The 22,522-nt window shown below is 40.5% G+C and overlaps 1 protein-coding gene across 4 annotated transcripts in view; it reads left to right on the top strand.

Moving 5' to 3' along the window:
• LOC147305163 (helicase ARIP4-like) overlaps window positions 1-22,522 on the top strand; it is an 82,940-nt gene that overhangs the window by 37,609 nt on the left and 22,809 nt on the right. The window contains exons 1-2 of one of the 4 annotated variants that reach the window (XM_086278831.1): window positions 10,675-11,114; window positions 13,047-13,387. The exons of 1 other annotated variant lie outside the window; for it this stretch is intronic. Coding sequence is in view for 2 of the 3 variants with exons in the window: in XM_086278829.1 (XP_086134955.1) it covers window positions 11,081-11,114 (34 nt within the window). In the remaining variant the exon portion in view is untranslated. Of the gene's footprint in view, window positions 1-6,682; window positions 6,886-10,673; window positions 11,115-13,046; window positions 13,388-22,522 lie in introns of those variants that run through there. 2 more of the 4 variants (XM_086278830.1, XM_086278829.1) reach the window with 2 other exon arrangements.

The following is a 22,522-nucleotide window of genomic DNA, read 5'->3' as shown; positions in this document are numbered from 1 at the left end:
GTCGCCGGTTCGATCCCTGGGCTCTCTGTCCTGGTTGTTGTGTTGTCCTTGGGCAAGACACTTTACCCTACTGGTGTTGGCCAGAGGGGCCGATGGCGCGATATGGCAGCCTCGCCTCTGTCAGTCTGCCCCAGGGCAGCTGTGGCTACAACTGTAGCTGCCTCCACCAGTGTGTGAGAGTGAATGAATAGTGGCATTGTAAAGCGCTTTGGGTGCTTTGAAAAGCGTTATATAAATCCAATCCATTATTATCATTACTTCTTTCAAGTAACTTGACCAACACTGCTCGTAATAAATAAATAGGAAAAAGGAAAAAGTAACAAAGAAATAACAAACCATATATTTCTGACAATTTATGTTCAAGGTCCTGAAATTAGACATTTAAGAAAAAAAAACCCATCATGGCTTTTTGCTGCTCTAAAATCTTAATTTTGCCCTAAATTTCCAGTTCAAAATGGTTTCTCTGTGAAGTCAAAGCTTTGTTGTGCTGAGATGTGGGTTTCAACTAAACTAACCTTTTTAAACTCAGGCTATTCAAGGAGAGATGGCAGGCAGGTCACAGCTTTCAGGCAGTAAACACATGCTGGAAATCTCTTCTGTAATTGGGCTTTCTGGTCGTGGTTCAAGTCTGACTAATAAATTATAAGGATGTTGAATAAATCCATCTGTGCCAAAGTTAGTCTTTGCATTAGTAAGAAGACTGATTTGACTTGATAGCATTTACAGCACATAATAAAAATGTGGACTTTGTTGTGTAATTGCAGCTATTGCTCGACATCCAGCGTTAGTAGAGCTGGCATATCAAAGAATGAGATGAGAAGGCATTGGACAGCGAGAAAGAGGGGAATCAGATTTCCATCAAGATCTTGTACTGATGATGGAAGAGTTTGTCAGCTGTGTAAAGTCTTCTCCAGAAGGTCTCTAAATTCTAAATGTGTTGATGGACATGATGTCTGGTATGACATGCCCCGAACACCTCTCCCAGGAGGCATCCTAATCAGATGCCCAAACCACCTCAGCTTTCTTTTTTCGATGTGGAAGATCAGCAGCCCTCCAAAATTTCCACTGATGGAAAAAACCTGGGTGTATTGAATGACCAGCTTTTTCCTGAATGAAAAAGCAGGGAAGCAAAAATCCATTGATGGAAAAACCTGCTCATTCAGTATATTCAAGATGTCAGCTGACCTCATTTTTTGGGCACATAACATTACAAAAGCTTGACCTCACCAACTGAAGCTAACCCAGAAACAAAACACTGCTCTCGCAGGCTTGTAGGCTGAGCAGTAGGAATGATGGGTGCCTCAGGCCACATTAAGTTTTCCCTTTGCCACTGACTCCTATCTTTATGCTCCTTATCAAAGTGAAGCTGTTTTTCGGATTAGCCTCCCTGATAAGCGGTTTTCTGAAGGCTACACAGCTGTTTGGTACCAATCTCTTCACATTGTGTGTGGAAATGCTTCTACTTTCACTATTAAACATAGGCATAAATTCTACTGCTGATTATTTACAATTTATTTTATATCTTATTAGTATTGATATATTATTTACGATTATATATCTCCGATCATGATCATTCAGATCGAATGATCTGAAAGATGGTTGTTCACTGCTATCCTTCCAGGTTTTAATAATATATTGGACAGTCCCAATTTTCGAAGTTACAGCAATCTCAATCGTTGTTTACTTTGCTTAATCTAGACCGATTATTTCTAAAACAGAGTAACATGTCGTGTGCAACCACAGGAAACGTCTTCCGTATCAACTTCATCAGTAAGGGTTAAATAACAAGGTGCCAGCTGAAACTTTAAATAATCACATATTCAGTGTAAGGCTTTTACCTAATTTAGTTACATCCAGGTGTGACTTTTTTTTTTGCCTGATATATCTTTGGATTTAATAATTTTCACACATATCTAAACCATGTAATGTCTCACTTATTTACAAAATTGGAAATAAGCTGTCATGGCTTCATCAAAGATGAGGATTTCCTGGTGTTTTTACATTATAAATGACCAGAGTGCCATAAGAGGGCAATTTAGGAATTTAGGAAGTCTTGGTTAAATTAAAAGAAAGACCAAAATGAAATGTCTTTGTAACTTTTTAGGCCGGCACGTGTTTTCAGAACCACTCCAGTGTGTTTTTGCATTGATTCTACATGTCTCCCTTGTTTGGTGGGAGATGATGGTGATAAGAGTTTTTTTTCTTGTCCTTTTGAAACAACAGCTGACAAAACAGTCTAAGCACCAGGTCCCTTTGGTCCCTGTTCAAAGTTCCTCCAATCTTTTTAAGCTGATGTGAATTCATTCATCGTTAGATAAATTGAGTAGTTCCCGTGTGGTTACTGAACTATTCTTGTTTTACCAAGTATCATTTTAATGAATTAACAAATTTCATATTTTAATTTTAAAGTCTGAACCAAACCAGATCTAATCCTTGAGTGTAACATAGCCTAAACAGCCCCTTGGAGGAGGTAATCAGAATCAGAATCAGAATACTTTATTCATCCCGAGAGAAATGATGGAGAATTAATCGTTCTTTTATATTCCTCAGCAGGATTGATCCCTCTAGTCACAGGTCCCTCTCTCCAACCTTAAAGAGTCCACTACGCTCAAAAATTAAAGTTCATAGACATGCTGCATAACCGTGTCTAAAGGCAAAAGTGTAAATTGCCGCAATTAAAAGAAGTGCAATCACAGCCTCTTCATGGCTATGTCTAACTGCTCTGATTTCACCCCAGGATTCTGATTTGAAGTGTGGTTATTCTTGAGCCAAACTTGAGATCTTTAGTTTTTCTTTTTTATGTTTTGGGTTTTTTTGCACTATGATGTTTCAAATATATGCAAAGGCTTTTGGGCACATCATGTGTTTCAACATATTTTTTTAACTAAATTCTTTGTGACATGTCTAACAGCACAGTTCTTGTGTCAAATTTTAGCTTTTTTTTTTTTTTAGATCATCTCATCCACTTATGGGTGATGATAATGAAAGGATATGCATTGCAATATCTTTTCATGTCATGTATCTGTGGCAACTTTGTACAAAGGAAAGGTTTAGCCAGTTTATCAGTGTTTGGCTCAATAATAAAAAGCCATTTCCGACTTGAATCTATTTGTTGTTAGTTGACCATAGTCTACCAATAGCATCATCAGGTCTCTGAAATGGCCCAAACCAAGTTTGTTGTTCAAATAAATGTTTATATTAATCTGCCAATCAAGTCACAGAAACCTTTACGGTTTGCTAGGTTGTTAACGTCAGGGCTACTTTACGACCAATGTAGCCAACCATTTTGCAGCAGCATGACACCACACCACACCATTTAGAATAGAATAAAAAGCCTTTATTTTGTCAACGTACGTGTGGACAAACAAAAATAATGTCATAGTCTTTAGCAATATTTTACAATGTCCTGAGTGGTGAGAGTGCAGATCTAGAGTTCAGTACTTTGATGTCATTGTGATAGAAGCTTTTCTGTAATGTGAAGGTGTGGAGTGCCAGGTTCCTGTTGGAGCACCTTTATGACAGTTTACAGTCTTTATCCCTGTAGGCAGACTCATTTCCTTTGTGTATTAATCTTGTGGTGTCAACTGAAAACACAATGACTAAGTTGATTTTGTCGGTTGGTTGGCTGCGATTAGAGAAGTGGGCCTAGGGTGCATCCCTGAGGAGCACCTGTGCTATATGTCAGAGTAGGGAAGTGATGGGTCCCCAGTCTAGCAGACTGTGGTCAGATTTGTTAAGAAGTCACTGTTGCAACCTCTGGTGGGCCTGTGGCTTCTGAAGAAGATTCTGTCTGCTGTGATCTTCGTCTCATCCTAATTAGCTTTTGTTGCAACATGATGTCTGCTTCTCAGATATGTTGACTGGTTCTTAAAAGCAACCAAAATAAAACTGACTTTGCTCCAACTCTGAATAACAGGTAAATGGGAGACACTGATTACATTGAAAGTTTAGGTACTGCAGGCTGTGCTGATTACATCAGTAAAGCAGATAAGTGGATATCTCTACATGGCTAGCAATCATATGCATATGAGCCTGCATATGCACCTGCCTCATAAGCCATTTTCACACAAGACCTTTTGGCAGTCTCAGGGCTGGACATTTTTTCACACATTTTCCTTTCTGTAATATAACTCAGAGTAGGAAACGGTTCACTTCAGGCACACTCCCACTACTGGAAATACTCCATGTGGCTTAGAAAAGGTGAGTTTTCAGAATAGAGCATGCAGGAACTACACATGATGCACATATGCGAGCAGTAAATGGAGGAAATTATTTGTTGCACCATTCTCAGATGACATCACACAGATTTGCTACTAGGTCAACTGAAACTAAACTAAAACTAGGGTAAAGAAACATTTAAATTAACCAAAATAAAATAAAATAAAATAAAATAGAGTTTTGAAAATAGCTACTCCAGAACATATTGTGTACTCGCAAAATAAATGAAGTAAAAAATCATCTCGCTTATGTGATCTACCTTTAAAAAATGCTGTGATTATTTTAAGACCCATTCTGAGCTTTTGAAAAATTTGTCTCTTATCAAATGTCCTAATGAAGCCGACAGAAGAAGAAGAAAGACTAGCTAACGTCTGATTAGACTTCAACGGGCATTTTCTTTCTTGAATCCACCTCGGTTGGTTGACGCACACAAGAGTTTTGACTTTCAGCATGTGTATAAAAATGGTGATAGAGCAGTGTTTATGCAAAAAAAAAAATCGGTGTGGATATAGACGTCAAATGCATGCAGTTATCTTCTTTGTTGACTCTGGGACTCTAATCTTTTAACAGCTATAATCTTCCCCTGTTAGCAGAAGCTTGTGATTTCTCTCAATCTTTCTTAAACTTGGTGCTGTTTACTGTGCAACAACGCTGTCTCCAGACTTTGCACTGAACACACATGCATTTAGTGTGAGACTATAATATTGGGTGGATTTAAAAAGGCTGCTTTTCTTCTTCTGTTATGTAAAATGGGTCATGCAGTGTAACATTATGGCATAACAAGGTGGTTGATATATTTATTTATTTATTTATTTATTTATTTATTTATTTATTGTTAAAAGCGTTTAGAATATATCCTCCAGTCTAATTTCCTGCTGATCAAACTACTCGGGAATAAAAAAAAAAAAGATTATCTGCCAATCTGCTTTCATGATCGACATAAATACAACGCCTTAAATGGTTCATGACATCAATCCAACGTATATCATTCGATTTTCCAAACACACAAAGGATCTCAGTTTTTCATCTAGCTCCTGGCCAAACAGAATATGAAGATGGAAAACAGCGAGGCACAAATGCCTCTCTCTCTCCTCCCTCTGTTGGTCAATCTGGATTATGTAAACAGGGAAGTGCAAGCTCGGGTAGATACCGTAACTGTGGTAGTGTGGCAAAGGTGACCGTGTGCGAGCGCGAGCGTACTCGTTTGTTCCCAGGCAGTCCTGGCTTCACGTTCCAGCTGTCACTACCTGCTCTTTCTCTCCTCCCCCACCTCGCTATTTCCAATTCTGCTGCCCCTCCCCCCCAGACTTCCTTACAATGTGTGTTAGTATGTGTAACCATGTGACTGGGCTATGACCTTTCACCTTATGTGTGTGTGATCTGTGAAGGGTAATCCCACACGACCTCTTCCCTTTCTTTTCATCACGCTCTTCCACTTTTCTTGTCCTTTAATTACACATCTAGCCATTTTCTATTCCATCCCTTCTTTCTTGTCCTCCACCCTGTCAGGCTTGTGTTTTTCTTCCCCCACCTCCATGGTTCTTACTTCTCTCCACAGTTCGTCTCATCTGCACTGACAGTGTTTGCATTTATGTGTCACTGAAATTTACCATTTGTTGCAGTTGCGGTGTTTACGATGTGTTTATTAGTGTTAATGATGTGCGATGCTGCCCCGAGGAGCCAAAAAAAAAGAATTTTCCAAACAGAAAGTTGTACCACATGACTTTATTCATCTCCTTGTTTCAGCTTTGCATCTTGCAGCCATAGTTTGACTCCAGCATCACCCTCTCTATCGGTTCATATTGATCGCCTCCCCTCTCTGTCCACAATCATAAATCAGGCTGAAGTGGATTTGTGATTATATGTTACCGTTTTAGCTTGTCAGATCTGTATTTACACATTTATTACTACTAAACTAGGCGCCAGTCTATCCCAACCAATAAACAAATTCATATTCGATCGTATAAAATGTGTGCTTTTTGGACACCGAGAGAGATCCTCCAATCTAATGTTTCTGACATCAGTTTTGAAGGATTTCATTTTCATTGGGGCAAAACAGAATCAGCACAATAAAAACTGCCATAAACTATCAGATCGTTCACTCCTCCTCTTCCCCCTTTCCCGATCTCTCATCCTCTTCTTTTCCTCTCATCTTCTCCTCTCTGTCCATCTCTTCCTGGTTGAACCCCATTACCCTTGTTACCTAAGGCAGCTTTCCTTGAGTGGGTGTGTCCTGCTGACATCACACACTGGCTCCTGTGTCGGTTGGCTGGGGGAGGGGAGAAGCAGAGAGAGGCGGGAGGAGGTAGACCGGAAAAGCTGCGCAGTGGCGTTGCGGGGGTGTTTCTACGTACGGCGGTCAGGGGCAGTTTTCAACGACTCATTGTTTTGTAATTGTCCCGATGGTCTTCTGTCCTCAGTGGAGCGCCGGTAAAGCTGCGCGACGAGGCTAGGTGTTGGGTGACTCACACACACACGCGCGCGCACACATAGACAGACACCTACACACACTTTGACACGCTCGGTTCAGACAGAACAGAGGAAGTGTGTAAACTGTATGAAGAAGGAGCACACACACAGATTGGAATAAGTTTCTGAGAGTGATAAGGAGGAGGCATGAATCTCTCACCAGACTAGGATACAGAAAGTTGCAGCCACATGACATGGGTGAGTAGCTGAAACCTTTTGACTGACTGGTTCAGTGTGAGATTCCTTCTACCGCTTTCTCTCTCTGGTCTCGTCCCCACATGTGTGTTTTGTTCTGTAATCTCTCAGTCAGCCCAGTAATATCTCCTGCTCTGTCTTTTTATCAGTACGAATGCAGACACATTCTATCATACTGACCTATATGTGGTGCCGTGCCAAGTCTTTAGCTGGGCTGTTGAGGCAGAGCAGAGCTCAGAGGTTTCATAAGGCATGTTATGAAATAGACACAGGGGTTGTCCTTGTTCCTGTTCCTGCCCCCCAAAAAAGTATCTTTGCCTCAAGTTTCAAGGACTTCTGTGTCATTTTATTTATGTAAGACTTTCTTCTTGTTTCTGATTCACTTTTTTTTTTCTTGAGGTTGATGTAAAAGTGTCTCGTCCCAAATCAGTTTTTGTAAAGTATAAGTAGCTTCCAGTCTTTGGGGTAATAGAATAGAATTCAACTTTATTGTCATTGCACATGCACAGGTGCAGGGCAACGAAATGCAGTTTGCATCCATCCAGAAGTGCTTTAGTGATATAGATATATTACAATATATATTAGCAATAATATAGATATGTAAGTAGGGCTGGGCCATATCATACGGTTCACGGTAATACCGGTATAATTTTGGGCAACGATAGAAAAATGAAATATCGCGATAGAATATGGGTAAAACGCGCATGCGCAGCGCCTTTGTTTTCATACGCACATGTCGGAAAAAGCATGGCGGCGAAAGCAAATCGTTGAATGAAACGCAACTTCAGTGGTGTGGAACTGGTTTAGCTTTCGTCCGTCAGATACACAACAAAGCACTATTTTTGGTAGAGCATGCTAGCGGGCCGTCGTTATTACCGTGTTTTTTGGAAAATACGGCACACTTAAAATCAATCCTTTGTCAAGCACCCTTGGCCACTGTACTAGTGTATTTCCATTGTGGGGGTGTTTACTGTAGGGGGGAGGAGACCAGAGGTTATAACTGTAACTGTTGTGTGGAGTTCTAGAGATCAGCCTTTAGAATAGGACTGCAGTGTGCTGATCTCCAGATGCATCTGTAAGAATAATGGGTAATAAAAGGATTGTGTAAAACATGGAAACATCTCAGCGTGATCTCTACCAGGACCAAAAGAATCGCAGAGACCGGCGTTGTCTCAACAATTGTCAGCAAGGAATTTGCATTTGCACTGTTAAATTTTTATATAACTTTAATTCACATAAAACAGCTGCTTGTTTAAGTGAAAATACATTGATGTTTTGTTTTGTTTTTTTGCACTAATAAAGTTGTGGAGTTGTAAAGTATTTTGTCCAGTGTCAGTTATATCGTCAGTTATATCGTTATCACAAATTTTCAAATGTATATCGTGATAAATATTTTTGGTCATATCGCCCTGCTCTAGTAATAAGCCATCTAATCCAGGATGAAGGGCTTCCTGTAAGTTTTTATAACAGTGTTCCCTCAGGTCTGTTAAAAAAATGTAACAAATTGGATTCATTTGCTGTAGAAAGGGTTAGGGTTAGGGTGTTAGGGGTTAGGGTTAGGGGTTAGTAGAGTAAACATTTGCTTGTTTACTCTACTCCATATGAATAGATATGAGTTTGCCACTCAGTGATTTCAACAGTGTTTCAGATCCACAAATAAACTTCTCATATGTTTCAGTGTGCGTTTAAAAATGTGTGGAAGGTAAAACGACACATTTCGAAGGCGTTCTATTACTGAGGTCACTCTTAGTATAACAGTAAACAATCGGTTTTAAGTATTGGACTGTCTTTATAAAATACGTGTGATATAATGTGTAACAGTTTTGAGTTTCTTAGCAGAAACCGCATATAAAGTAATAATGACGATCTTATAACACATGTAAGGGTTCTGATGGATGATGTGAGCTTTGATCTTATTTTGAAGGCGTTTCAGAGATGCTCACTCATGCAGAGGCATTCCTCTACGCTCTCTATTCTGTCACACACACACACAGTGGGGTCACCACGGAATCCCGACTCTGTCACTTGTCCAGCACTTAAAACAATCTCACGTGGGAGCGGGGAGATGTCTTTGAACGGGTGTTGTTTTTGTGTGGAACTGTGTGAAGTTAATGGTTCACTAAAGTATTTATTTAGTCTTCAGTGGCTTCAGATCTGTTATAAACAGGTGGGATTTCCAAAACTTTAGCACAGATTTAAAAAGAACTGTTGATTATTTGAATTTATTGACTGAATACTATTAGAATATTCAGTCAGTGAAGTTAATTTCACTAATTTCCATGTTTCCTTCAGTATACTACAGCAGCGGTCCCCAACCCCCGGGCCTCGGACCGGTACCGGTCCGTGAGTCGTTTGGTACCGGGCCGCGAGAGTTGAAATGTATAGTTTTCAGGGTTTTTATCGGTTTTCAGCGTTATTTTGTTATCGTTTTTATCGTTTACTTGGTTTTCCTGGGTCTTTGCACGTGTTTTATGAATAAATCTTCTTTTTTTCGGTACCGGTACTAGTTTTATTTTATTGTATTTATCCGCGACACCTTAAAGGCCGGTCCGTGAAAATATTGTTGGGCATAAACCGGTCCGTGGTGCAAAAAAGGTTGGGGACCGCTGTACTACAGCATCAGTCAGCGCTTAGTATATAAATAGGTGTATTTTGATGGTACACATTAAAAATAGAGCGCAATGAAAATAAACATATTCTCTTATAAATTTGCAGCAGTTTACTTCAGCATTGCTCTCTCACCTTATTTTGAAACACCTTTATTGTGCATTGCCTCGATATTTTTTATGTCCAATCATATCTCTCCATGATGTATTCCTCAAGATCGGGGATGTCAATCATAAGGCTTGGATGCCAGAATCCAATCCAGCCCATTGGATTCTTTTGGAAAATGAAGGAGGGCATATTTTTACTTTTTAGTGTATTTTAATAAGTTTTGCACCTTATGGGGGATAAAGACCTCCCCACTGACTGTTCATACTATACAAAAAGTAATTAAGTAATAGATAAACAATTAAATAGTTAGTTAGTTGCTGTGCTTTCTATATTGACTTTAGAATTTATTTATTTTTAACAAGGAGTCAAAAAAAATTGACATTTTCTATGAATTAACGGAAACTTTCTGTTTTCTAACTACAGGATCACGTGAGTGACCAGGATACAGGATATTGTTCTGTAAATTTAAACATTTATTTCTTACAATTTAAGCCCAAAGAGTCATGCTGACAGATTTCTGTTATTTACTACAACAGCTTTTTTTTGTCGTGTGGAAAAACTGAGACGCATTGTTGAAATTGCATTATTTCTTATATTATGATATTTCAGGGGATTAAATGTGTAAACTTCTTTTCACTGACAGAAACTGGTTTTTCACCAGTCTGCCCCACTTAGGATCAAACTAAGCTATGAGTTTGTGACCCACAAAGTAAACTGATATAGAATTAGAGATCAGTAAAATTAGACTGATCTCGAGGGATCTGTTTAGTGCAGGAAAGCCAAATGATGCATCAGAACGTCTCCTTTATGTGAGTGCACCTTGGGCCTTGAAGTGCGGTAAAAGTTATAATGGCCATTATCACTCACTAGGTGTTTAAAGTTTGAGAGTCTGTGAAAGTCACTTTGTTGTAATGCGTGTTAATCCTCTGACGTGTGGTTGTGTGTACATGTGTAATTTGATCTTTGAGGCAACAACTTTTACAAGCCTTGCTGAGATGTTGTAACGCCTTTAATCATCAACGAACACTTAAATGGTTCCTGCTTCTGTGTATGCTTTGTATTCCTGACTCTGTTTATGGGGGAGTGGTTTAATATGACAGTTTTTTTGTTTTTTTTTAGCTTTAGTTGAGCGAGGGGAGGAGATTGAAGGGTGGTAGGAGTCCCCCCTCAGCAGGGCCCCAGCTCCAGCATGAAGGGTTATGTAAGTTTTCAGCTGCCAGCCTTCCTAGCTGCCTCTGCCTCACATTCACATTGTTATTGACCAGAAAGGAGCACACAGTGGTGGACCAGTAGTCAGAGAGTCAGTCAGTCACTGAGGTAGTCAATTTAAAGCCCACCTAAGTGTAAAGCCAGGCTAAGAGGAGGGAAGATCCACCTCCTCCTTACTTCTTTTTAAAAGTTTTTTTTCCTTGAAAGGGGAAGCAATTTTGAGAGTGTGACAGGGAGGCAGAGGACACCAGCTTTTCCTCTGTTTCTGATAACCATGCTGCTTCTGGATGAATCGGAATCATTTGCAGGTGGGTGACATAATTCGCCTGAACCGTGTTGAGGTTGTGGAAGCGATTCATCTTTGGGGAGAAAGTTAGAAAGAAATGAGGGGAAAATATGGAGGTGCGTAAATGTTGTATGCGCTATGAATGCTTTAAGAACAGGAAGAAAACGCCACACAGAGAGCTTCACGCGTACGCTGAAGTTTATCTGATGAGATAACGAACAGTGTTACTTGGCTGCAGAGGCGCTTCCTTTCTGCATCCTGTTTCAGGAGAGGCAGCATGAAGAGAAGCCAGAGAAGAGGTGCACGGAGGGGGAAAATGAGTTAGAAGCTGCAAGATGATGAGAAATGGGGAACTTTGATGTTATAAAACCAGCTAAGAATTGACTAGAATGTGCAGCAGTTGTTGATTGAGGGTCGTTAAGTTACTTAACATTGTTGTGTAACACTGGATCTATACCTCCTTAGGCGTGTGCAGTCTATCTGAGCACGCTTTCTATTTACCTTTCTGGTTTCATCTATTTTTCTCTTCTCAGTCACCGTCTACAATCGCTGCTCTCTCTCTGCTCGATTCGTCCCATTTTTCTTATCTTCCTTCCATCTTTCAGCCGGTCTTTCTCCCACTCGTGTCCACTGCCTCTCTCTCTGTTGTCATCTCAGTTCCTGCCTCCGATTGGCTGTCTCTACGGTTACCTAAACCAATGCCAGTGCTGTGATTGGCGGACGGGGGTAGGATTGGGCCATGCTGGAAGTGTGAGCATGTGGAGGCAGGAAAACATATGGTTCAGCAGACCAGTGGGTTAGGGGGGTAAACGGCTGTAGCTGGAATGAATGAAAATGAAGGCTCTGAGTTCGTTCACATTTCTTCATCTGTTTATCCAGCAAACACAAGATAATCAGAAACTTCAAATCTTGTGTTAGATCAACTTTAATAGTTTGTTTTCAGTCAGATCAGGATTTTAAGTCTTAAATTTGTCTTAATTTGAAGCTGTCTTCACTGAATTTAGATGTACAGTGCAATGATTTGTGAGTCTTGTTGCACATGCGCTCAGTTTAAAGTTGACTCACAGATATTAAAAACATGTGATCGTGTGGATGAAGTAGGATCCAGAGTGGCCCTAAAACCATATTCAGATTGTCCTTGTTCTGCTTTTTATTAGTTTTTTAAGATCCATGTACATTTGCAAACAGTGAACGGAAATCTTGGTCCGGACGTCTTTGCACGTATGCCAAAACTTCTGATAAATTAGACACTGCCCTCCAGGGGCACTTTAGGCAAACAATGGCTTCCCGCAGTGTGCCCAATAGGAATGTAACTATTCAAGGTAAAGTTATGCGTCACGTCAGTCATTGTTTCATTTTATGCCCAATGTTCTGCAGTAAAAAGACAAAACAGTGCAGCTGCAGGGATTTTTACACGTTTTAACAGCAGTTGTTGAGATTAAAACAGGTACTGTTAAGGTCTCCAGAAAAGGTCACCAGCTCATAATTCAGGATCTGCCTGATCACGTAAGCGTTTTTTTTAGACTTTAAAAACAGTGCTTTAATTTTGCTTAGCGAGCACCACGGCCCACTGACTCTCCTCTTGTTCCCTTTTGAAAAACGTTCACAGAAAATCCTTTATGGAGAAATAACTGTCTGCATGCTCGTAATTCATGGGATCGCTCTGGGCGTTTGGCTCACTATGAAAAGAGACACTAGATACCTCGTCATGTCTCTGATTGTGCTGTGTCAAATAGCGACGAAGGGTAAAAAGAATAGGACACACTGTTTTTCCCTAAATCTGTTGTGCGTGCGTGTATTTGAGAACAGTGCGTCCGTCAGTGGAGAGAGGGTTTCCGTGAAAAGAAAACAAATTTGACATTTTAATAGCAGCAAAAAGTCTGTCGTACAATAAAACAGGAACAGGCTTGTACTGATTGTTCTTCCATCGTTCTGCACTGCTTGCTCTGTTCAGCTGTAATTGGCCTCAGCATGCCGGGGAGGAACAACCCATCCTGTTCAGGCCAGCACTGGAGTCCGGGCCAAGCACCAGGAGCACGTGCAGTCTGATTGCTTTCATAACGCCCCGGTGCTGAGGATGGACACACGGCTAATGCTCTCTTTGTCAAAAAGCAGTTTTTATTAAATGTTCTTTCATCTTCCTGGTACAGCAGATTTCTTTGTCTTTATTGTAAAATTTCCCCTTCCAGGTTCGAGTGACCTCTCTTTTTCATCTTTCTCCCATCCACACTTTTCCGAGTGCCTCACTCCTCCTCTCTCTCAAGTCTTAAAGAATTTGACCACAGATTAAAGCAGGTAGCAGATTTCCTTTTAAGAAATTTATACCCCATAAACTTGAGATCTTCTTTAACTTTGTGTGTATCCTCTGCTGCACTTCCAAGTCCTGTTTTACCTCATCTAATCCCCAGTTATTCTCTCTGTCTCATTAAATGGCCGCAGTGCTGTATAATGTTACAGTACAAAAGTCTTTTGATCAGATAGCGAACGTCATGGGTGTGGTGCCTGCACTAAGCCAATACCGGTTACATTATTTCACATTGCTACTAAATATTGGCTAGATTACAACGAGCTTAGAAATCTAAAGATGCTTTTTCAGTCTGCAGTGATCATTTATTCAGCTTCTTTTTGACAACCTGATTGGTAAATGTAAAGAGACACAAGTCCCTGAAATGATAAACAAATAATTATAAAACAGCCCTATGATAGATTGGCGATGTTTCCAGTGTGTACCCAGCCTGTCGTCCCGTAATAGGTGGGATTGAATTAGTGGAAGAATAACGGATGGATTATAAAATGTGATTTGTTTCAGTCTCTTTATAACGACTTCACAATCATAAATTTTACTTGTATTGATGTGTAATTAAATAGTCGTTATGGGTTGAAGAGAAAACAGTGCTTTTGCGGTGTAGCTCGAAGCGTTTCACAATATGAAATGTTTCTTGGTACTGAAAGAGGAGTAATGGGAAATGGTTACATGAGTTTTGCTCTCTTTCCACCTCCGGAGGAGCTGTGACCGGTAGTTCATTAGCTGAAATGTTTCTCATTGTGTGCCAAAGTGTTAAGATTTTGGGTTTCTCAGAAGATATCTCACAGGGTGTTCAGAGGCTGAAAGTACACACTGTGTGCAAACTGTTGCCAATAAGGGTTTTATGTAACAGGCTATAGTGTGACCAGCACGAACCATCCCGACGTTCTCTCCTTCTCCTCTGGCTCCTCCTCCCTCCTCTGCCTCCCTCCCCAGCAGCAGTGACACACTGGCCTACTAACAGCCTGTTCTACCTCGTCTCACCCCCTCTGCTGTGCCGTCTTTATCACATGGCCGTTGTCTCTCCACCTCCTTTTTTTCCTCTCTGTCTTCTCGTCTCACCGCCTCATCGTTTCTCTGACACACTCGTCGGAATCGCTGCCAACAGGAACATTTCATAACTCACCTGCATCGCTCTAATAAAGCAGCCTTAATAACTCATTCAGGGCAGTGTCTTACATAAGAGAGGTGTGCGCGTGCGTGTGTGTTGCTCAGCATTAGTATTGAGATTTTATTTTCGTCCTCATGGCAAGCACGTAACCCAGTTAAATCTCGGTCAGTCTTTCGGGAGAACAACTTAAAAACTTTGAGAAACTTTCCTGCATTTGGCTGTAATTTGGTTGGGTGGGGTCAATAAACCACAACAAAAAATTACAGAGACAGCGAGTGAGACAATATTTTTATTTGAACTATGAGCTTATAAATTGCTCTAATTTGGCAGGAAGTTCATGATGTATTTGCACTGATGATCATTTACAGATGCCTAGATCTCTGATTTGGTCACATGACCTTATAAAGGTTTAGAACTGCAGAAGTAGAAAGCATTTACAGTCTATATATCTACCTGATATCATGGCCATGATCTGTTGCTAGTGAGTGAACGACTACAAAAGCATATACAGCGTGCAGCTACTCCTCCCCTGCACTGATAGGAGCCAGTTAAGGTGGTTCAGACATGATGCCTCCTGGATTTCTCTTAGGTGATGTGTTTTTGATGGCTGGCAGGTGGTTAATCGGAAGAGGAAGGTCTGGGAATTCCTGGTTAATGTACGCTCTTACCTGGATAAGCAGATGCTGATAAGGTGGATGAATAGATGGAAGAAGACATTATTCCATCTGTCATCAACTATGGAAAAAGCAGAAATAATACCCTAGCTGTAACTGTCAGGCCAAGTTTAAGAGTTTTGCATTTTTTATAGTTTATAGTTTGTCTGTTGGTATGTTCTTCCAAGCAGTCTGTCCACCAGCGTCACTGTCTGTGCTCCATCCAGCCACCTTAAATAATCTCTGACACTCTCCTTGCCTTAAGAGAACAGCACGGACGCTGCTGAACAGCAGGAGCGAGGTGGAAAATCATGCCGACACACTCATCACTCTGTGTGTGTGTTTCAAAGTCTAGATGTTCTTTAAACGTCGCTGTGAGACCATCAGCTCTTGCGAGTGTGCTCTGTGTGCTTGCAATGCGTTACATCTTTTAATGTGTGTGTGTGGAGGACGTGAGATTCTTGTGAACATGCTGGTTGTGTAACAGCCAGAGGCAGCAGTTACATAAGCGTCCCTTCTCGTCGGACCAGCCTTAGCGGCAGTGGCCTGGCTGTCTGTTGGGGAGCAACTTTTTCCCTTTGTGAGACTCGGACTGTGTAAATGAGAAAGCCAGGAAGTCACTTAATAAAGCAGGTCGTCTTATTGGACCTCCACCTGAACACAAATAGAAGTTTTGTCTTTTCTATACTTTAACTCTTTACACAGCAGACTGACCTTGTCAACATATTCATCAATGACACATCTCCAGTTTGGATCCGTCATTTACGTTTCCACTCGAAACAGTATGTTGAACTGGAAGCTGTTATTTACTTCTGATAACAATCAAACTTTTTGTTTTGAGTTTGTCGGTTTTTCACATATTTTCCATCATGTTCTAGTTTACTAGGAATCTCTGAATAGTTGGGCCACAAGACAAGCCTAAATCACACTTGATGGTATAATTTAGCAGCCATTATATGAAGGTAGATCTTATCTCCAAGCCTCTCTGAAACTGCGATTTTTAATCTCAATTCTAAAGCTATGTTTGCAATACCAACTCAGATTAACTTGAAGTGAAAAAGAATAATGGCAGTTAAACAAGTAGGAGGATGGTTTCATTTCTTTTGTTCAGAGGGTCTTGGATTTCTGGCAGGTTACTACTAAAAGAAAAAAATATGAACCTCTAGCATAGGAAATAAGAGGGGGTTTTTTTAGATTGATTTCTGCATTTTGTCATTTAAAAATGTGCAGTGAAAGATTTCCTTCACTTCACTTGCGGTGCTCCTGTATTTTCAAGTGAAATTCTACAAATTGCATCGGCTTTCAGTTAGCGTGAAGCAAAATCTTAGCCCTGAGTGAAAATTGGAGGCCAAAAAAGGCCATCAGCCAAGAAACAAGTGAAAATAAACAAAAACTTGTACCAATTCTCACCATTTTATCTCTTGCCTTAGCCCCCAGTTACATGCGAGATCAATAATTGGCCATCTTTCAATTGGGCCCCTTGGCAGATGTGTATTCCCCAACGTCTTTGCTGGTACTGGAATGCGACTGTGACCACAAAGAGGTATATGGTGCTGCACCTAAGACGTCCTCGTGATTTCTTTGGTTGATAGCAGAGGGCTTTGGTGAAAATGTGGAAACTAAGAAACCAGAACAGAATAGAGACCATTTCTTCTTCGAAGTTTAAGGGGCACCAGTTGAAACGAGCTGGCTGCTGAGGTAAGGCGACACATTTACTTTGAAGGTGAACGCATTATGCATTATGTTGTTTGTATTACACTTTTTCAAGCTTTACTACCACTCTGCTAGTGGGTTAGCAGGTGTTTGCAGACAAGTTTTCCATGCAAATTACAGGTGACTGCTGCAGGCTGCCGGTGACCAAAACAATCACCAGCAAGCTTTTGCTGCAACAGCCTCGCCAACACTCAGCAACCAGTTAGGGAATGCACATTTTCCCCTCAAGACTGGAGGTTCCCACGGGGGTAGCGGATCAGTCAATAGGTCTGTGTGACTGAAGCCTTATAAGTTTTCTGTGATTATATTTGGATCTACCCTGACAAATTCATCTCTATTTACACATAAGCGCTTATTAAAAAAAATATCACCCGAGCTTTTAGTTTCTTATATTTGACAACCTAAATACCCTCCATGCATCCATCCACTTATGCTTGTCCTGATCAGGATTTCTTTAGTAGAGGATAAACCTTCATCAGCATCATCAGCGAAAACGTACAGCACATTATTGTTTGATATGAAGCATCGTGCCAGTAATCAGCTTGCATGTCAGACCGATGGAATTACAGCTTCTAATGACAGCAGAAATTGTTTTATAAATGGATCTCAGCATGGGGGCAATTGTGTACAAGTGAGACTCATTGATGAGGAAAGAAATCCAGCGAAGGAGGAGGAGAACAAGTGACAGGTGAGTGCGATGAGGTGGAAGCAGGATTAGATGGGAAGGGGAGGGGTGAGAAAATGAGAAGCAGGAAAGGACAAGTGTGAAGATGGTGCATCTCTGATTTCATGCAGAGCTGCATTTGGAGTGGAGAAAGTGAATAAAGACTTATAATACACACCTGCAGAATAATGAGCTAGTAAAGCAAATGTAGACTCAGGTGTTTAGTACGCATTCTAACAAAGGTTTAATTTTTTTAAAAAGTAATGAAAAAATAGTCAGGAATAGTCATAATAATTAAAAAATATCAATGCATGAATTGCATTTAAAACCACTTAATTTCAAATAGCTTTTCACTTTTCAAATAAATAAAACTTGCCAGTTACAAAAAAGCATTTTTATTTAAGCATGGCTTACTACTTGCTTCTTGCCTCTAATTCTTGTTGCGTCACAAAGTTGCCCTGTTTTACAGGCATTTTAAAAGTCTGTGATGTTACACAATTTATATTGCAGTTTTTCCAAACATGTTGAATAACTGCAAGAGAATTTGTGGTTCTCGGTAAAGGGGATTAAAATTGATTCTTTTTTCCACCAGCACTTGTCCAGCTGAGCCTCTTGGGACAGCGTTAAATGAGACGATTAGATGAATCATTTAGATGCTCTGTTACTATAAATATTCTATTCTTCTATTTTCTATGTACTTCCTGGAATACCACGTTTGAATAATAATACAGTTTGTCCTCTCTGTGTGTTTGTGTCTCTGTGCACGTAAAACGTGTGACGCAGAGGATTCTCCACCGCGTAGTAGTAAATATGTGCCATCATCTGTAATCTGCTTACACAGACAGCAGCTGGCCAATGACGGGTCGCGACACAGACAGATTGTCCACTTCAGCCTTTCTTTCTTTCTTTCTTTTTACGAGGCAAGAAAAAGATTGAAAGCTTTTTTTTAATGTTTTAATCTTCAAAGGACATTAGACCCTAAAAACATCCTCAGGTCTCACCATTCCTTGAATGTCTGACTTGATGGAAGTTGGTATGTAGGTCAGAACCTCATATTTCCTGTGTGAGGCTGTGTTTGTGTGCATCTCTCTAAGCTCGCCCTCAGATGTCTCAGGTCATGATTTATAGATGCAATTGAATCTCATGCAGGTGTCGGATCTCAAACTAAATTGGGGTCATCGTCAGTTCATTGTTAATAGAGAAGCTCGGGAAAATGGTACTCGACGACTTCGGAGAGTACCAATCTTTACTCCCAGTTTTAGTTCAAGGTCCAGATTTCTATCCATCTTTTTTTTTGCCAGAGAAGTTTTTTTTGAGAAGCAAAGACAGATTACAGAAGAATCTGCAGTCTGCCATCTGTTTTTCTCACTTATGGGCAAAACCTTGGCATCGCTAACTTGTCAGTTTTTTCAGAGCCAAGAAAACAGCCTGTACCACTAATGACGCTAGAGAAAAACAAGACTTTATGAGGGGACTGATGCGTTATACTGCTGTTAGTACATATTTGTAGGTAATTCTCTTTGGTTACTCTTTTTAACCCTGTAGTTTTAACCTTTCCTGTTCTTCTGCCTCCTCACTTTAAGAAATTGACACATTAGGAGTTGCCACTTACTTCACATAAACACACACACACACACACAGAGTTCTTTGGCACACTTATGTTTGTATGTTCGGCAGCATAGTGCGAAGAGTTATATAAACACTTACATGCATTGATGTGGTTACATAAACTTGGTAAGCAGAAGATGTTTCTTCTCTGCAACCCCACTCAGACACTCATACGTGTCACACCAACCATGAATCTGTTGCCGGTGGCCTTGCATTCTGTTGAGGTTCGTATCTCTCAAGAACATGTTGTGTTGTCTTTTGTGAGGAGCGCTGGGTCTCGAGCCCACAGGGAGTGTCCAACTAAGCGAATTAATGGCTTAGAAAATGTGCTGCGGGTGCTGCTCACTCTGTGACGCTCGCTGGTCCCGGTGAGTCAGCATTTCATCAAGACACTGAATTACTTTCTTTCCCAGCTCTGTCGTGACGGAGGTTGAGCTTTCACCACGTTTCACACTTTGCTTTGACTAATTTTACCCACATATTGTCACAGTTGTTTTCTGCTCCTCGTGGCTTCGCAGCAAACTGATGGTTTAAATCAGTCACCTAGCAACAGTCAGCTCTCCAACTCTGATTCTCACCTTGAGATAACGCCTCAGCTGGCCTTCTGCACAAGGGAGGGTTTTTTTTTAATTAGGTGGGCGGGTCTTGGACGCTGAATTTAGATCAGAACTGAAACTGTGTAGTTACTGCATTTGAAGTGTGTGTGTGGGGGGGTTGCTATAACTCATGTTCTGAACTGAAAGAGTTTTCAGATTCTCATGAACCAAGCAATCATTTAATTAAAACATACTGATAATAAAAGCTGGTGTGACGCTTGGGGTTACGCTCTCAGTGTGTGACAAACTCTGTCGTTATTGCGTTAGATATGCAAGTCTACCACATCTCATGGACCTCCAAAACTCTTACAGCTATAACCACATGTTTATGCTCTTTTGAGTGAGCATATTTGGTCTGCTATGTGTATAGTAGGGGTGCAACGATACACAAAATTCACGGTTCGGTTCGGTTCGATACTTTGGTGTCACGGTTCGATATTTTTTCGATACAAAAAAAAATGTTCATGCCTTTTTAATTTGTCATTTATTAAAATTATAAATATATATTTTAACACAAAAGTACAGTTTTTAAATTTAACCCTAACCCTTGTGCGTGTTGTTTTTTAGCTCGTCATATTGCAGCCACAGAAATTCTTTTGTCCATGAAACCATAAAGCTGCACTTTCTTTTTGCCTTATAGTCTGATTTGTCATAACTTCTCCGTTTTGTGGTAAGCTTTTATTTGGCTGTCACTTCTTCACCCTGACCTCTCTTATTTGGCTCAGCAGAACTAAAATATATATCTGTCTGTGAAGGTTCTCAGTCATCCAGGTCATCGTAGTGAAATATATATCCTGCCGCACTCACATAAGCTCAGCGATTCTCTGCGCGATCAACCTCTCACATGTTTAAGCTGCGGGAGATTTCACTTGTCATGTTTGCATAGTAAGCTAACAATTAATAAGACGATGTCAGAGGAATTGGTGCACAAATTATCATCACTCACAGATCAGTGCTGTCGCTCTCTATACACAGTTCGCGCGATTGCAAAGTGAAAGCAAAAAAACAAGCGCAAATTCAAACACGATTTCAATATGTCACATATTGACAGTGGCTCACCCAATGACATAATTACCCAGCTACATTTCTGAAAGAATGCAAAAGCATTGACATATATTTTTCCTTCCTACAATAGCCCGACAGGCAGGGCAGAGATAGCCCCGGGACATCGGGATAGCGATATTGCGAGCCCTGTATCTGATTGAGGAATCACTCATCTTTGGAAAAGAGAGTTTATTACAGAGAAATGTCTCTTTCCAAAATAAAAGCTATACTATCCGCTTCTTCTGGGCTATATTCTCAGCAGCATATTAAACATATCAGGTCTCCATAAGGAGAATCCTGTGCTAACAGCTGTCTAAATGACTCGGCTAAAGTTTGTAGCATGCATGCTTGTTGTTTTTGTCTTTGCACTAGGATGATGTCGGTGTAAATGTGCAGTCATATTCGTTGTGTTCCCACTAGTGCTTTCAGGTTAATCTCGTTGAAATAACCTTAACGCCACAACACGGCAAATCTCCGTTAACGAGCTACCCTATACAGAGGGGCTAGACGGCCAACACGTTAACGAGCTAACTGCGCTAACACACTAGCTCCCACCCATGTAATTGAGCATTGCATGGCACATCCAACATACTGTTTTACTTTAGTCCATGACTCGCTTACCTTCAGGGTCATACGTCACATGAAAACCAAAATAATTCCAAACGCCAGATCTGAATGAGGGTGGGGGAGGTCCACTTCTGTCTCGCTAGCTTGCCCTGCGCTCTTCCTTCTGACCATGCTGTCTGTGTTGAGTGCTCAGTGAATCTGCGTTCGACTACTCCGCCTAGGCTGCACTCTCGAGCCTAGGCGGAGTAGTCAAATGCAGATTCACTGAGCGCTCAACACAGACAGCATCGTCAGAAGGAAAGTTGATAAAATAAATTACAAATTTTGTATTGTTCTTTTTTTTTCTCCCCTTTGGTTTTCTTTCTTTCTCTCCCCCTCTTTCTTTCATTCTTTCCCCCTGTCCTATCCCACAGTCATGTCTGTCCCGTTTGCAACTGAAAATAAAATAAATTCATAATTATAATAAAGGTCAATCAAATGGACCAATATGATGATCCACTTAAAATAAATCCTCTTGGCATCTTTCTTGGCCTCAAGACAACAATTCTGATGGCTATAGATCCAAACGGGACACAAAAAAAAAAAAAAAAATTGAAAAAAATTGTATTGTTCGATACATATGCGTACCGAACCAAAAGCACTGTATCGAACGGTTCAATATCGATACGAATATCGTTGCACCCCTAGTGTATAGATATGCTGGTATGACTATATGTGTTCTCCAATATGTGCCGATTTTAAATCTTCCCAAAATAATGCAGAAAAGGGTTTGTTTGACATGGTGCGATCTCCTAGTTTGCCCATCTAAACCCTTCAAACCCCACTTTTTACAATCACAGCACATGCCATGTAAACCTCTGTCTTCAATTGAAATCATTAGGTTGCGAAATAAACTGTACATCTAGAATATCATCCACTATTTAGATATCAAGTTGTTTTATTTAATACCAATTGGCCTTTCTCCTACTCATGGCAACACTAATCTTTAGTGTTGAGATTTATTTATGTTCATTTCATCAGAAATCATAAATAAAATCTTTAGTGTGCTGAAGTGGAAAGTAGCATGGAAATAATAAGCCACCAAATGGTAATATGCTACTCAAACTGGATTTCCTGCTTCCTTGTAACTGACAGGTTATTGGTTTTTAGACATAATGGAGAATAGACCT

This window comes from Aulonocara sp. 'chitande type north' Nkhata Bay, linkage group LG20, assembly GCF_057382095.1.
Source record: "Aulonocara sp. 'chitande type north' Nkhata Bay isolate Kocher_YH1m ecotype deep benthic linkage group LG20, A_spYH_male_GT1.1, whole genome shotgun sequence".
NCBI classification, from domain to species: Eukaryota; Metazoa; Chordata; class Actinopteri; order Cichliformes; family Cichlidae; genus Aulonocara; species Aulonocara sp. 'chitande type north' Nkhata Bay.
The sequence above is the reverse complement of the archived record's forward strand: the minus strand, read 5'-3'. Positions and strand labels throughout refer to the sequence as shown.